The 12,855-nt window shown below is 43.6% G+C and overlaps 3 protein-coding genes across 8 annotated transcripts in view; 2 read left to right on the forward strand and 1 right to left on the reverse strand.

Annotated features, from left to right (window-relative positions):
- The window catches only part of ANKRD27 (ankyrin repeat domain 27), a 68,381-nt gene extending 66,947 nt beyond the window's left edge, over positions 1 to 1,434 (reverse strand). Inside the window, exons 1-2 of the mRNA XM_053400306.1 lie at positions 1,336 to 1,434; positions 867 to 948 (exon numbers count right to left, since the gene is read on the reverse strand). Coding sequence (XP_053256281.1) covers positions 867 to 869 — 3 coding nt within the window. The 5' untranslated portion in view covers positions 870 to 948; positions 1,336 to 1,434. The remainder of the gene's footprint in view (positions 1 to 866; positions 949 to 1,335) is intronic.
- Positions 1,371 to 7,453, forward strand: NUDT19 (nudix hydrolase 19). The gene is made up of 3 exons (XM_053400345.1): positions 1,371 to 2,081; positions 5,096 to 5,303; positions 6,451 to 7,453. Exons 1-3 carry the CDS (start codon positions 1,371 to 1,373, stop codon positions 6,684 to 6,686), a joined length of 1,155 nt encoding a protein of 384 aa, XP_053256320.1. The 3' UTR covers positions 6,687 to 7,453.
- A 2,330-nt stretch (positions 7,454 to 9,783) lies between these two features.
- Positions 9,784 to 12,855, forward strand: part of TDRD12 (tudor domain containing 12) — a 62,760-nt gene continuing 59,688 nt past the window's right edge. For 2 of the 6 annotated variants that reach the window (XM_053400302.1, XM_053400303.1), the window contains exons 1-4: positions 9,795 to 9,883; positions 11,684 to 11,768; positions 11,873 to 12,034; positions 12,658 to 12,794. In XM_053400302.1, coding sequence (XP_053256277.1) covers positions 11,745 to 11,768; positions 11,873 to 12,034; positions 12,658 to 12,794 — 323 coding nt within the window. In that variant the 5' untranslated portion in view covers positions 9,795 to 9,883; positions 11,684 to 11,744. Of the gene's footprint in view, positions 9,935 to 11,683; positions 11,769 to 11,872; positions 12,035 to 12,657; positions 12,795 to 12,855 lie in introns of those variants that run through there. The other 4 variants (XM_053400305.1, XM_053400299.1, XM_053400301.1 and 1 more) reach the window with 4 other exon arrangements.

Here is a 12,855-nt window from a genome sequence, read left to right on the forward strand (position 1 = left end):
CCAGGCTACAGAGTCACCTTCCCCTTGGACTATAGACAGCACTATAGAAAGGTCACTTGCCAAGCAAGGAAGCAGGTAAGTCAGCACTTTCCAAGAGTCATTATATGTGTGCATGCAGAGCTCTGATCACGTGACACGTGCTGATCCCTCCTCTGCTGCATTGCAATACTTGAGAAGAGAGTAAACACGAGTCAGGAGGAGCAGTGAACAAGCGGCAGAGAGCTTCTGGAAGACAGTGTAGCATGTGCCATGTGGTATGCCTTGCATAAGTTAGCCTGCCACTAGTACTGAAGTAAGCTTCTGTACATGGGATGAGGGTGGAGCATCCTCTTGTCCCTTCCACCCTTCCACCAAAGATGTAAAGTCAATCTTCTGTGGCTGTAGTCTAGCTAACAAAAAGTGATTGGCTTAGGGTCACCTAATGAACATCATGATTTAGCAGGTATTTGAACCAAGATATCCCAGGTCCTCTACCCACCCTGTGAGGTATGTTATACTGATTGTGGGCAGATGAATACAGATCCCAAGTCCCTTCAATTGAAATTCAGGCTGCAATCTCAAACACACACAGAGCGTAAGCCCCAATTTACTTCTGACTCTGACCTTGGCTGCTTCCTTTTCGCTAATGCATTTCACAATGGTTAACTGACACCTGTTTTTAACTCTCTGTGGGTTTTATTGTGTGGTTTTAAATTTTATCGCTGTAAGCAGTTTTGATATATTTTTAATGACGTAGTGGTGTATAAATATTTTTTAGAAATATATAATTAAAAATGGGCGGCAGCGGCGTGTCTTTTGTTTTCTTTGTCCCAGCCTGTCATTGTGAACCTTGTGTACATTTGCTTTCACTTATCCCGTATACTTACCATGCTCACGCCATCTCTTTTTTCTGTTCTCTCCTTCCTTTGCTGTTCTTGGACTTCCACCTTCCTTAATGTGGCCTCATACCTGTTGAGCGAAATATTTGTTTATTTATTACATTTTTATATAGGGCTCTTCATCCGAGGATCACAGAGCGGTTTACTGCATAAAAACACAAAATGCGGGACATAATAATTATAATGAAAATACCACACACCAACATATTTAGAAGGCCGAAGATCGTTCAACAGTCGAGGGCTGTTAAAATAACAATACTAATAATTTAAACAATACTAATAATCATTTCAAAAGCGAGACGCTGCTGTCGGGGGCGGCGTTCCCTTTCCGAACACCGGCCTGGCAGCCCTGAGGAGACACCGCGCCTCAAAAGGCGAGGCCGCTGGGTGGCGGAGGCGGCAACAGGCCCGCCCTGAGGAGGCGGGAGAGGCGGGAACGTGAGGGCACCAGACTCACCCTTGCCACCGGCCCCGGAGGCCGAGGCGCGCAACATGAGCTGGCGGTTGCGGCACTGGCGGGAGGCTGCGACGCTGCTGCTGGCGGCAGGCGGGCCGAGCGCGTGTCCCCCTCGGCCCACGGCAGCGGGCGCCTTCGACTACGAGCTGCTCCTGCTGCGGCGGAGCCCGCGGAGCGCCTTCCTGCCCAGCGCCCACGTCTTCCCGGGCGGCGTGGCGGACGCGGCCGACTTCTCGTCCGACTGGCTGCAGCTGCTGCCGGGCGGGCCGCGCTGCGGGCTGGGCTCGGTGCGGGGCGAGTGCCCGAGGGCGCCGCTCTTCGCCGCCGAGCGCCCGGAGCTGGGCTCGCCGCTGCCGGGAGACGTGGCCTTCCGCCTCTGCGCCATCCGCGAGGCCTTCGAGGAAGCCGGAGTCCTCTTGGTGCTGCCCGGCCCGGTAGCTGATGCCGCCACGGCCGCCACCACGGGCCCGGCCCGCCTGCTGCCAACCGAGCGCCTCCCGCCGTCCTCGGAGCTGGCTGAGTGGCGGCTGCGGGTGCAGCGGCAGCCCGGCAGCTTCTTGCAGCTGTGCCGCCACCTGAGCTGCGTGCCCAACATCTGGGCGCTGCAAGAGTGGAGCAACTGGCTGACCCCCGTGGGCCGCGCGGGGCGAGGCGGCCGCCGCTACGACACAGCCTTCTACCTCTGCTGCCTCGGGCAGGCGCCGCCGGTCGCCTCGCACGACGACGGGGAGGTGACGGCCTGCCAGGTGAGCGGGACGGGGACGAAGCCGGGGCCGCGGGAGAAAAGGCGCGCTCTCCTCACATGCTCGCTTCAGACATGAGGCGATTTTGGTCGTCGTTGTTATTATTGTTGTTGTTGTTACTGCTACTTCTCCTACTGTACTACCAATGCCATTTTTCTAGAAAAAGAGGTGCTGGAACTCACCACGGACGCCTCCCCTTGTTCTCTTATAATGGCGAAGGCGCCCACCTGAGAGGTGCCAGAACTGAGTTCTGTGGCTGGGGGAAAAGCCCTGGCTACTACTATTGTTGCTATTTATTATTGTTAGCGGGGGGGGGGGGGAATGCACGCCATCTTCACATGCTCAATTCAGACATGAGAAGTTTTATCTTTTTTATTACTACTATTATTGTTATATTATTAGCCCAGTGGGGAGAAAAGGTGTGCTGTCCTCACATGCTTGCTTCTGACACCAGGCTGCTGCTATTATTATTATTATTAGCACAGGGTGGGGGGAGGTATGCTGTCCATTTGCTTCCAACATGAGGTGATTTTTTAATTATTATTAGTGTGGGGGAGAAAGCACGCTGTCTTCAGGCTGGAGGCTTTGCATCTACACAAGGGAAACATTTACCGTATTTTTTGCACCATAACACTCACTTTTTTCCTCCTAAAAAGTAAGGGGAAATGTCTGTGCGTGTTATGGAGGGAATGCCTACGGGTGGCATGCCTACAGATTTTCCTCCTCTAAAATCTACGTGCGTGTTATGGTCGGGTGCGTGTAATAGAGCGAAAAATACGGTACTTATTTATTAGATTTATGGTGTCGCTCCGCCATGGATGTCAAGACGCTGAACAGGATTCCCTCTTTATCAAGCAGTTGGTCCCTTACCTTTCCTGCCCCGACCTGGCCACAGTGATCCATGCGACGGTCATCTCCAGGCTTGACTACTGTAATTCGCTCTACGCGGGGCTGCCCTTGAAGCTGTCCCAGAAACTCCAGCGGGTACAGAATGCTGCAGCGAGGCTCCTCACGGGGTCTCTGCCATGGGAGCATATTCACCCAGTGCTTTTCAAGCTGCACTGGCTCCCGGTGGAGTACAGGGCCAGATTTAAGGTGCTGCTTTTGACCTTTAAAGCCTTTCACGGCCTAGGACCCTCGTACCTACGGGACCGCCTCTCCTGGTATGCCCCACGGAGAGCCTCAAGGTCCATAAATAGCAACACCCTAGCAGTCCTGGGCCCTAAGGAAGTTAGATTAGCTTCAACCAGAGCCAGGGCCTTTTCAACTCTGGCTCCGGTCTGGTGGAACGCTCTGCCTCATGAGACCAGGGCCCTGCAGGATCTGATTTCTTTCCGCAGGGCCTGTAAGACAGAGTTGTTCTGCCTGGCCTTTGGCTTGGAGCCAATTTGATTCCCTCCCTCTCTTTCTTTTTTCTTTTCCTTCTCCTCCTGCAAGGAGGCTACATTTTAATATTTTAATGTTTCAATATTTTAATGTTGTATTTTAATGTTGTTTTTAAGTTGTAATCATTCAACTTGTTTTTATTATTGCTTGTAAGCCGCTCTGAGCCCAGCCTTGGCTGGGGAGGGCGGGGTATAAATAATAATAATAATAATAATAATAATAATAATAATAATAATAATTATCATCATCATCATCATCATCATCATCATCCCCAGTGCCCATTTTATCCTCACAACAACCCTATGAGGTCTGCTAGGCTAGGAGATGGCTACTAACCAGGGGCAACTAGCCAGGAGAGTGCCAGTAAATTGAATGCCAGTTGCTGGAAGCCACAGGAGCGGAGAGTGCTCTTGTGCTCAGGCCCTGCTTTGGGGCTTCCCATTAGGGGCATCTTCCCAGCCACTGTGAGAACATAAGGCTGGGCTCTGGATGGGCCCCCTTTGGCCTGATCCAGCAGGGCTCCTCTTAGGCAGGTTAGGCTAAGGGATGCTTACTAGTCAGTGGCCACTAGCCAAGAGGGTGGCAGTTTGCCTCTGGATATCAGGAAGTAAAGGGCTGTTATGGTCATGTGTTGCTTCTTGTGGCTTTTTCATTGGCATCTGGTTGGCCTCTGCGGGGACAGAATCTTGGGGTCAGATAAGTCTCTGGCCTGATCTTTTTCTTGGGACTAGCCCAAGATCACTCAGCAAGCTTTATAGCTGGTGGGAAGCTTGAACCCAGATCTTCCCAATCCTGCTCTCTAAATAGCACCCTGCTAGCTCCCTGGCATCAGCATTCCCTTCTCTCGCTTCACATAAAATAGACATTCTCTTCCTTAGACCGCAAGTTTCAGTGTGCTTACAAGAATGCAAGGTCTGCGTAGCACAATGGGATTTATGCTCGGTCAAACGGTGATGAACATGTTCACAGTCTGAGCCCAGAGACTGGCAACAAGTTATGGACAATGACCTTGGCCACACGTCGCTTGAAACTACACCCTTCTGGTGTGTCCCATGTAGGACTGGCAGGATGCCAGGTTCAAGCCTTGCTCAGCCCTGAAGCTCACTAGGTGACCTTGGGCCAATCCTTGCAGGTTTGGGGCAAATAGCAGCTGGAGAAGGAATACTTTTTAGCAAGATACAATCAAGTAGCCTTGATCTGGATCAGGAGAACGTTTCAAATTTGGTCTACCTGGCTTTTATTTCTTTGTAATAGAAGCAACTGGTTTTAAGCATTTTTTAAAGAAGCACAAAAAAAATGTTGTTTGGCTTTTGGCCTGACCAACCTCATAAGATTGTTATGAGGGTAGTAGTGGGGTGTGGAGACTGCTGCCTTGAGCTTTTTGGGAGAAAGATGAGATCAAACTGGAGAATCCATAGTGCAGCCTTTTGTAAAAACTCTGCCCTAAATATCTTCTGACCTCTCCTTTGCTTTCCCATAGACCTGAAGGCACAGACATCACATTTATTTGAGCATTTAGAATTGTTGCAAAATTATATTTTAGTGCAGAAACAATTCAGATGATTCAGAATATTCCTTGCAATGGGAATTCACAAACTATGGAGATCAGCTTATTCTTCATTCTTTTTCAGTGGTCAACGCCCTCAGAAGCTGTTGAACTCTTTAAGTCCCAAGACATCTCGATAGCACCACCTCAATTTTATGAATTCTGCAGGCTCTGCAATTTCACATCACTTCATGATCTGCATAGGTTTGCCTCTGAACGAGCCTTAGAAGGATGTGAGCGTTGGATGCCAGTTCTGATGATTGCTTCAGATGGCCATATGCAGATTTTACCAGGTAGATCAAAATGGCATTTGGATTAGTTATTTTAACAATGATAAGCTTATTTTCATTCTTTGGGAAGAACAAGTACTTTCAAATTCCAGTGCATATTATTAGGATGGTGTTTTGAAGAAGAATTGATTTATTTACAATTTCCCAATAAGGGAGGTCTATTCTGAATTGTCTGGTATTAGCCACTAGTGTAATCTGTGGATCTTGTCTATTATTAGGCTTAATGCTTGCTTCTTGAATGATGTTATAAATATATTTCTATGCAATTCAGTGCATCTTTTCTCATAAGTGAGTCCTACTACGTTCAGTAGGGTTTACTCCCAAATCAGTGTCCATAGGGTTGCAGCCTTACTGTGCAATCCTTTGCATGTCATTTAAGAAGTAACCCTGACTAAGTACAGTAGGGCTTCTTAAGAAATGAGTTTAGGATCTGCCACAATTGTGAAACTAGTGTGGTTCCTTTCATTTAGTATTGTCAGTGTACTGACCTTGACCTCTGTGTGAAGTCTGCAACTGACATAGGCATTTTATATTTTGCCTTGTTAATAGCCTTTTAAAAAGCAAGAAAACTCAGTTACAGGTTTAGCTATAACTTTTCATTACTCAGCAAAGCAGGCAAAAAAGAAGAGGGGGGATTCAACCTTGAACCCTGCTTCTTCCCAGAGCTATAATAGTTGAGCTCCAGATTTTTAATATTTATATCTGGCCTGTCTTCCATGGTGGAACTCATGGCAATGTAGACAGAGTTCCCAGGCAGTCTTTTCTTCATCCATAGAGAGGATAGAATAGCCCAAGGCTACTTATCCTAGTAATTGTAACTCTCAGTATAGTATTATGTCTGAACTGAGCATATTTGTATGTGCAGGCTGGGCCTTAAAGCTCTTGTTTCTCTATAAATTCATTGTTCATATTATATTCCTTGGCACAGATAGAACAAGACCCACTTTATTAGTTCATTGGAATACTTGATTACTTGCATTCTTGTATGCCAAGAGAACCTTTATGAAAAATACTGTCACAAAACCAGTTTTGAATCTTATCAAGCCATCCAACAGCAAAATAGCTTAAAATCTCTAGAAGTACCTAAAACGAAGTTCACTGAAATACTGAATATTACATACAAATTTAAGTTATACATTATATTTTTTAGGTGATGAGCTATATCCAGAAGATCCCGATTTTACAGGAGAAAGAAAACCAATGTTGATGACAGATAAAAAGATTGAAGATCTAATGAAAGGCGCCAGTAGACTTCACCGGATAGTGACACAAGACCATAATAATGTTAATATCTATGTGAATATCCAGCCCAAATATAAACACATCAATCCAATAACAATGGACTTTAAAAGGGGTAATAATGCAGATTGCAATAGTAAATTATAATATTTTAAAAATAGTTTATATATTTTTATATCTACCAACGCAACGGCAGTTCCTGAATAAGCTGCCCTGGGAGCTTCACATCTTGCTAAGCAACATGTATTTCAAACGTAGCTGGAATTAATACATTCTTGTGCCACTTTATCTACATCAAGCCTTGTGTAAATGATTTAGGCTTTCGTTTGTGTACCACAGTAATTATTTCCCTGGCTAAAATTTTGTGCAAATGTGCCAATTCTGGGGTGGACATCTGTCTGCTAAGAACTTGACCTTAATCTACACATTTATGGATTTAAGGCACTGAATAGGCAGTGGAGCAATAGTTACCCATGGCTACCAAAGACCATTTGTCAGTATTGGGATAAACTGGTCCTTTATCAATATAATTCAGTGTCTTGAACTATTCTGCTTTTCTCATTAAAATGTGGAGACACTATGGATGTTTACTCAAAAGTGATGCTCTAATTAGCTGGGATTCAAAATGGCAGTTTAGGATTGCAGCTTTACATGAGCATAAGTTCTGTAAATTCAATCAATAGTGATTATTTTAAAAATATTCAGAAGCTCTGCTTTTGGAAGGCACTTTTCTAGACACACTAATTTGCTAGTGCTGTCTAACAGCAATAGAATTAATTCCATTGTATGGTTGGGTTTTCAGTTTTTATATTTCAGAACGTCAACTGATGTGCATTTAAATTAGCATTTAAAACGCCAAATTGTAATTTATTTTTAGAATTTATTTTAAAAATAAATATTTATTTTTAGCAACATTGCTTTGGCTGTTTTTATCATTGCTAAGATATACTGAGCCATTACACATCTTGTTTTCTTTAAAATTAAGAAGAGGCCCTATTAATAGTTTGTGTGTGTCAGGAGCTTCCTTATTTTTAAAAACATAAAGCTGGAAGTTGAAATTAAAGCCCTCCTATTAAATTTCACGTGTGTCCAAACTGGAGCTTTTGAGCTGTGTCTTACTCCTAACTAGTTTGAGGAATGAATAGAAAACTACTGAAAAAGTGTCCTCCGTGTGTGCCAGTTACAAAGGGACTTGGGTTTCCTCCATCCCATCTTCTAGCTGGAATTAAGAAACTGAGACTTGATGTAACATAAGGGGAGGAAGTAACACAGACCAACAGTGGCGTAGCGTGGGTTGTCAGCACCCGGGGCAAGGCAAGTAATTTGCGCCCCCTAACCCGTAGATTTGCACCCCCTAACCCGTGGATTTGCCCTAACCCCCAGATGTTGCGCCCGGTGCGGCCGGCCCCCCCTGCACCCCCCACGCTACGCCACTGCAGACCAAGAGAAATGTCTGTCTCTTTAGTTTTACGTTTTGGGTGTTGGAATAGCTAAGCAAAAGATAACAAACTGCAACCAAAGCAGTTTTACACAAATTGCCTTGCTTTGTCTCTGTTGTACAAAAGGTTTTAAAATGTGCACAGAAGATTTATTGAACCATCTATATTTAATGTTCCAAGGCATCACTGTGTATATAGTTTTGTTTTTAGAGAAACTATTTACCAATCACACATAAATATTAATCAGGCTTAACTGAACCCTCTGACTATGCAGTATCTCTTAGAATGCTATTATATTAGCCGTATTTCAGGTTTGATTTAAATATTTCACATCTGTTGTCAAGACCAGTTATCACAAATAATATCAGTCTGTGTCCAGCAAGCTCTTGCTCTCAGAATGTCTTCTAAAAAAACCCCAAGCTCTCAGATCTCTATACAGCTGACTCACGACATGCATGGGAGTTACATTTCAGAAATAGTACATAAAGTCATATTTGTGTATAGTCAGATCCATGGGCGTAGCCAGGATTTTTGTTTGGGGGGGGTAGAACTTCAGATATATATTGATTTTGATTGATTTATGAGGGCAGTTGCCCCCCTGCTGCCCTTGGCTACACCCATGGTCAGATCAACTCCTTGGAACTTAGGACTTGCCTAAGATGTAGCAAACTACATCTCCCCCCCAATTTTATTTTATTTTTGTGGGGAGTCACGTGCTTTAGATGTGCACTAAGTGCACCTTAAATGTATGATTGAAGAGGATCTGCATTAAGTTTATTTGGTGGCAGTGCAAGTTGTTCCCTTGCTTATACCTCTCTTAACAGGCTCCAAGTGGGGAGGCAAGAGGGAGGCAAAACCTTAAAGTATATTTGTTTCTCCACCGAGCAGCGTGGAGGTTGTGCAGGCTGAGCAAAAGCGGACATGCCTGATGATGGAGTATAACTCAAAGAAGATGTTTTACACATGGCCACATTAGTACAGTACCATACATTTAAAGCACTTTGACCAGCCATTATTTCCTGCAAAGAATTCTGGGAAGTGTACCTGATAAGGATGCAGAGTATTGTTAGCAGGGATGGCCGATTCCATCCCTCTTATAATGAAGGAGTTGTTTGTTATAAGAGGGATGGAATCCCTTCTAAATACTGTGCATGTGGATGTCTGTATATAAATACACACACACATTCATTTCCCCCTCAAATTACAGTATTAACAGGTTTTATATTTTAAAAAACCACCACCAGTTGGATGAAAATGTGTTCGTGTACACACAGACATACACACGCACCATTTCTCCACTTGATTAGTTTGTTTTAAAAATGTTAATTGTTGAGATGGAAAGAAGATAAAGCCCCTACCAGAGAAGAATGGCAGATTAAGATGATGGATTATGCTGAATTGGCAAAAATGACTGGAAGAATCAGAAATCAGGAAGACCAAAAATTTTCATATGAGGAAAATTTATAATTTATCTTAAAAATCATTGTAAACAGTTAAAACTGTTAGCAAGACTGGAATAACACTTGTAGTTTAATGGTGAATTTTGGACATAATGGAGATGTAAAAGATCTGGATTATCATAAAAGATATAGGAGGAAATGATTAAGAATAGGAACCACAAAAGTCCAGGAGATTCTTTGGAATCTTGTTTTTATGTTGTATGTTGGATATGTGGTTGTAAAACTCTGACCTGAAAACCAAATAAACAATATTTTTTAATGTTAATGTTCACACACAAAATTAAGGGTTTTTGGTTTTTTTAAAACCGCGACAAAAACAAAATGGGCCGCCCGTCGCTGACACGTGCTCCGCCGCTGAGAAGCTGGGAGCGCCACTGAGCATGCGCGCGCGCGGCGGCAGCGGTTAAACAGCCGCCTCAGTTCTGGAGCACGCGGAAAGGAAAATGTAAGTTAACCGCTGCGGGGAGGAGACGGAGAAGGGGCGGGGTGAGACGAGGTGAGTTGAGGAGCAGGGCCCGAGGTTTGCATTTGAGGGCGCGGGGAGGTGCGAGCGGTGATAAAGCAGCCGCGGGGACGAGCTATTGGACGGCCCAGCTGAGCGGACTCCTCTTCCTCAGAGGTGGGGGCAGCTTCCTCCCCCCCCCCCCGCGTCTGGTGGCGGTTACGTATATTTTAATATACGGATACAGGTAGCTAGGCCACGTGATCAGTTTAGAACCATCGCAGGTGGCCACCTTCCTCCTCCCCCCTTCCTTGACACCCTAATTTAGCGTGACTTCCCCACCTTATTATTATTATTATTATTATTATTATTATTATTATTTAGCCCAGCGATGGCTGTTTTGGGACTACAACTCCCATCATCCCTAGCTAGCAGGACCAGTGGTCAGGGATGATGGGAATTGTAGTCGCAAAACAGCTGGAGGGCCAAGTTTGGCCATCATTGATTTAGCCTAACTGCTTGCCGCCACCACGCTTTATTATTATTTAGCCTGGCTTTTTACACCTGAGGGGCATTTTTTTTTTTTAAGGACCTGCCTTATTCCCGTGATTGCAAATTGTTACTAGTTGCTTCCTTCACAAATGTGACCGAAAGCAACTTGCAACCACAAACAAAAATGTCATTATTTATACCCCGCCCCAGGAGAGCTGTGATGGTGTGAATGGGCAGCCTGTACCCAGAGCCATTATATGTGCAAGGCTGTTCTCCTAATCTCAGCAAAATTTATATTCAGTGATTTATTTTGAGGACTGTGACCTAAAACAGCCATATGTTCTACGGGCAGTTTCCAGTCCTACTGCCCTTTTTAAATTATTGTTTAAGATGGTTTGCTGGGGGTGGGGGGGGAGGTTTAATTTATCAACTAGTCTGCTTCACGTTATCCCTCTATAATAATATTAGGAAGTGTTCATTGGGGTGTTAGCAGGCTTTTTCGATAGCTTTTCAAATATATGTAATTTCACAGATGTGTGCAGTGCTTTGTAATGTTACTTAACCCCTGCGTAAAAGGGGGGTTGCCTCTATAGAGTGGGGGCCCCAGATGCATGTTTGGACTGAAGGCAGGTCCCAAATCAGACACCGTTGAAGAATACTGTCTTAAGTTGTAAAGAAGCTGACTTCTACCAGCTCAGACTGTTCGTCCATCAAACACAATCTTCAGTACCTGTTCATTACATTTCCTTGTTGCATTCAGAACATCTAACAACTGCAGGAAATCTCAAATGTGCCTTTGCCTCATCCTAGTAACTACTTTACTATTGTCTAATTTTATTTTAAACATTGGCCACCTTGAGAACTTTGCTTAGTAAGTAGGCAGGCCATCAGTATCATTAAAGCAGTAGTATATATTTTTGCTACCTTTCCCTTCAGGGAAAGCAGGGTAGTGGACTGGGGTGATCTTCAACATGTTTTATGCTTATAATAACCGTATAAAGTAGATTAAGCTGCCTGTATTCCTTGCTCCAGAGCAAGCTGGCAAAGAGAAGCCTGTACTGCCCTTTTTGTTTGTTTGTTTGCTTGCTTGCTTGCTTGTCTGTCGGTCTGTCGGTTCAACTGATTGCACACCTAGGCTCAACTTCTAGGGGAGCTGGAGCTATACAGTATTAGTTTTTGGGCCACTGCATTTCTAAAAGGAAGAAAAGCACCTGGACTGTGGCCTGGTTTTCTCAGATTGAAAGTTACTTTTAAAGGAATGTCATTATGTAAAAGCAGCTTAAATGCTTGTTTCTTTGTTGTATTTTTCAGAGGTACAGATAAAGCGTGTAAATCTCTTTGATGTAGTTGAAAAAGTCATTGAAGAAAGAAAATGTTTGAAGTGTTTATATTGAAGGTATTGTGGCTTTTTGGCAAGTTTTAGCATATGAATGTTCATTTCTGAGCATAAATCTTGCAGTGTTTTCATAGGACTCTAACTATGGCTTCCTTATTCATTAGATTGAAAATCCATGGTGCTTTTGGGGCTACATAAAAGGAGGTGGAAATATTGTAGAAAACGAAATGGAATATAAAAAACTTCAATCTGAAATGAATCTGTTCTATAATAAATTCCACAGATATGTGGATGATATCAAGCCATCTGTATTGGAAAAGGGCCAGGTAATTTTATGTACTTTATTTGCTTTAGTGGATATGAAATTGAAGAGGGGGAAAGGGAGGCTAGTGTTGGGATATTAGGTCTACTTTCAATGCTAGTCCTACTCAGAGGGAGACCCATTGAATGTCATGAACATGACTTACTTTGGTTCATTAATTTCAGTAGTTCTATTATGAGTGAACCTCATTGGATACAACCTTTTGTGAAAGCACTGGATAACTTAACAGCAATGCAGGACTCAGCTAAAATGATCATCCAGCCTCTGCTTATAATAATATGCAGTACATTTTATATTTGGGTTTAGCTACTTTTGGAAGTTTTTCTAGATAAATTGTCATATTTCTGCCACCTTTTGGGCACTGTATGAAATATAAAGCATGAAATATATAGCACATTACTGGTACATGTAGTTTTTTCCTATTGGTTTTCCTTACAGTATTTTAATATTCTTTTGGAAACTGCCCAGAGTGGCTGGGGAAGCCCAGCCAGATGGGTGGGGTATAAATAATAATTATTATTATTATTATTATTATTATTATTATTATTATTATTATCATTTTCCATCAATTGTCTGCTAATCTCATGTAGAGTTTGTGTCAAATGAGAATGGATGTTTCTTTTTCAGGTTTGTGCTGTTTATTGTCAGGAAATGAATTCCTGGTGCAGAGCTGTTGTTAAATCAATCATATCATGTACAGATTATTACCTTGCTGAGTGTTTCCTTGTGGATTATGCCAAGAGTGTCCCTGTGAAAACAGACCGGTATGTTTTAATTATACTAAAGGCAAAGGTTATACACAATGAGAGTACTGCAACCTGGGAC

This window comes from Podarcis raffonei, chromosome 8 (genome assembly GCF_027172205.1).
Source record: "Podarcis raffonei isolate rPodRaf1 chromosome 8, rPodRaf1.pri, whole genome shotgun sequence".
Lineage (NCBI taxonomy): Eukaryota > Metazoa > Chordata > Lepidosauria > Squamata > Lacertidae > Podarcis > Podarcis raffonei.

Bases quoted from the DNA above. Each gene is read 5' to 3' on its own strand.
- NUDT19 (XM_053400345.1), top strand. From the start codon at position 1,371: ATGAGCTGGCGGTTGCGGCACTGGCGGGAGGCTGCGACGCTGCTGCTG. The intron at 2,082-5,095 runs GTGAGCGGGACG...ATTCTTTTTCAG, and splicing joins GGGAGGTGACGGCCTGCCAG to TGGTCAACGCCCTCAGAAGC. The intron at 5,304-6,450 runs GTAGATCAAAAT...TATATTTTTTAG, and splicing joins CCATATGCAGATTTTACCAG to GTGATGAGCTATATCCAGAA.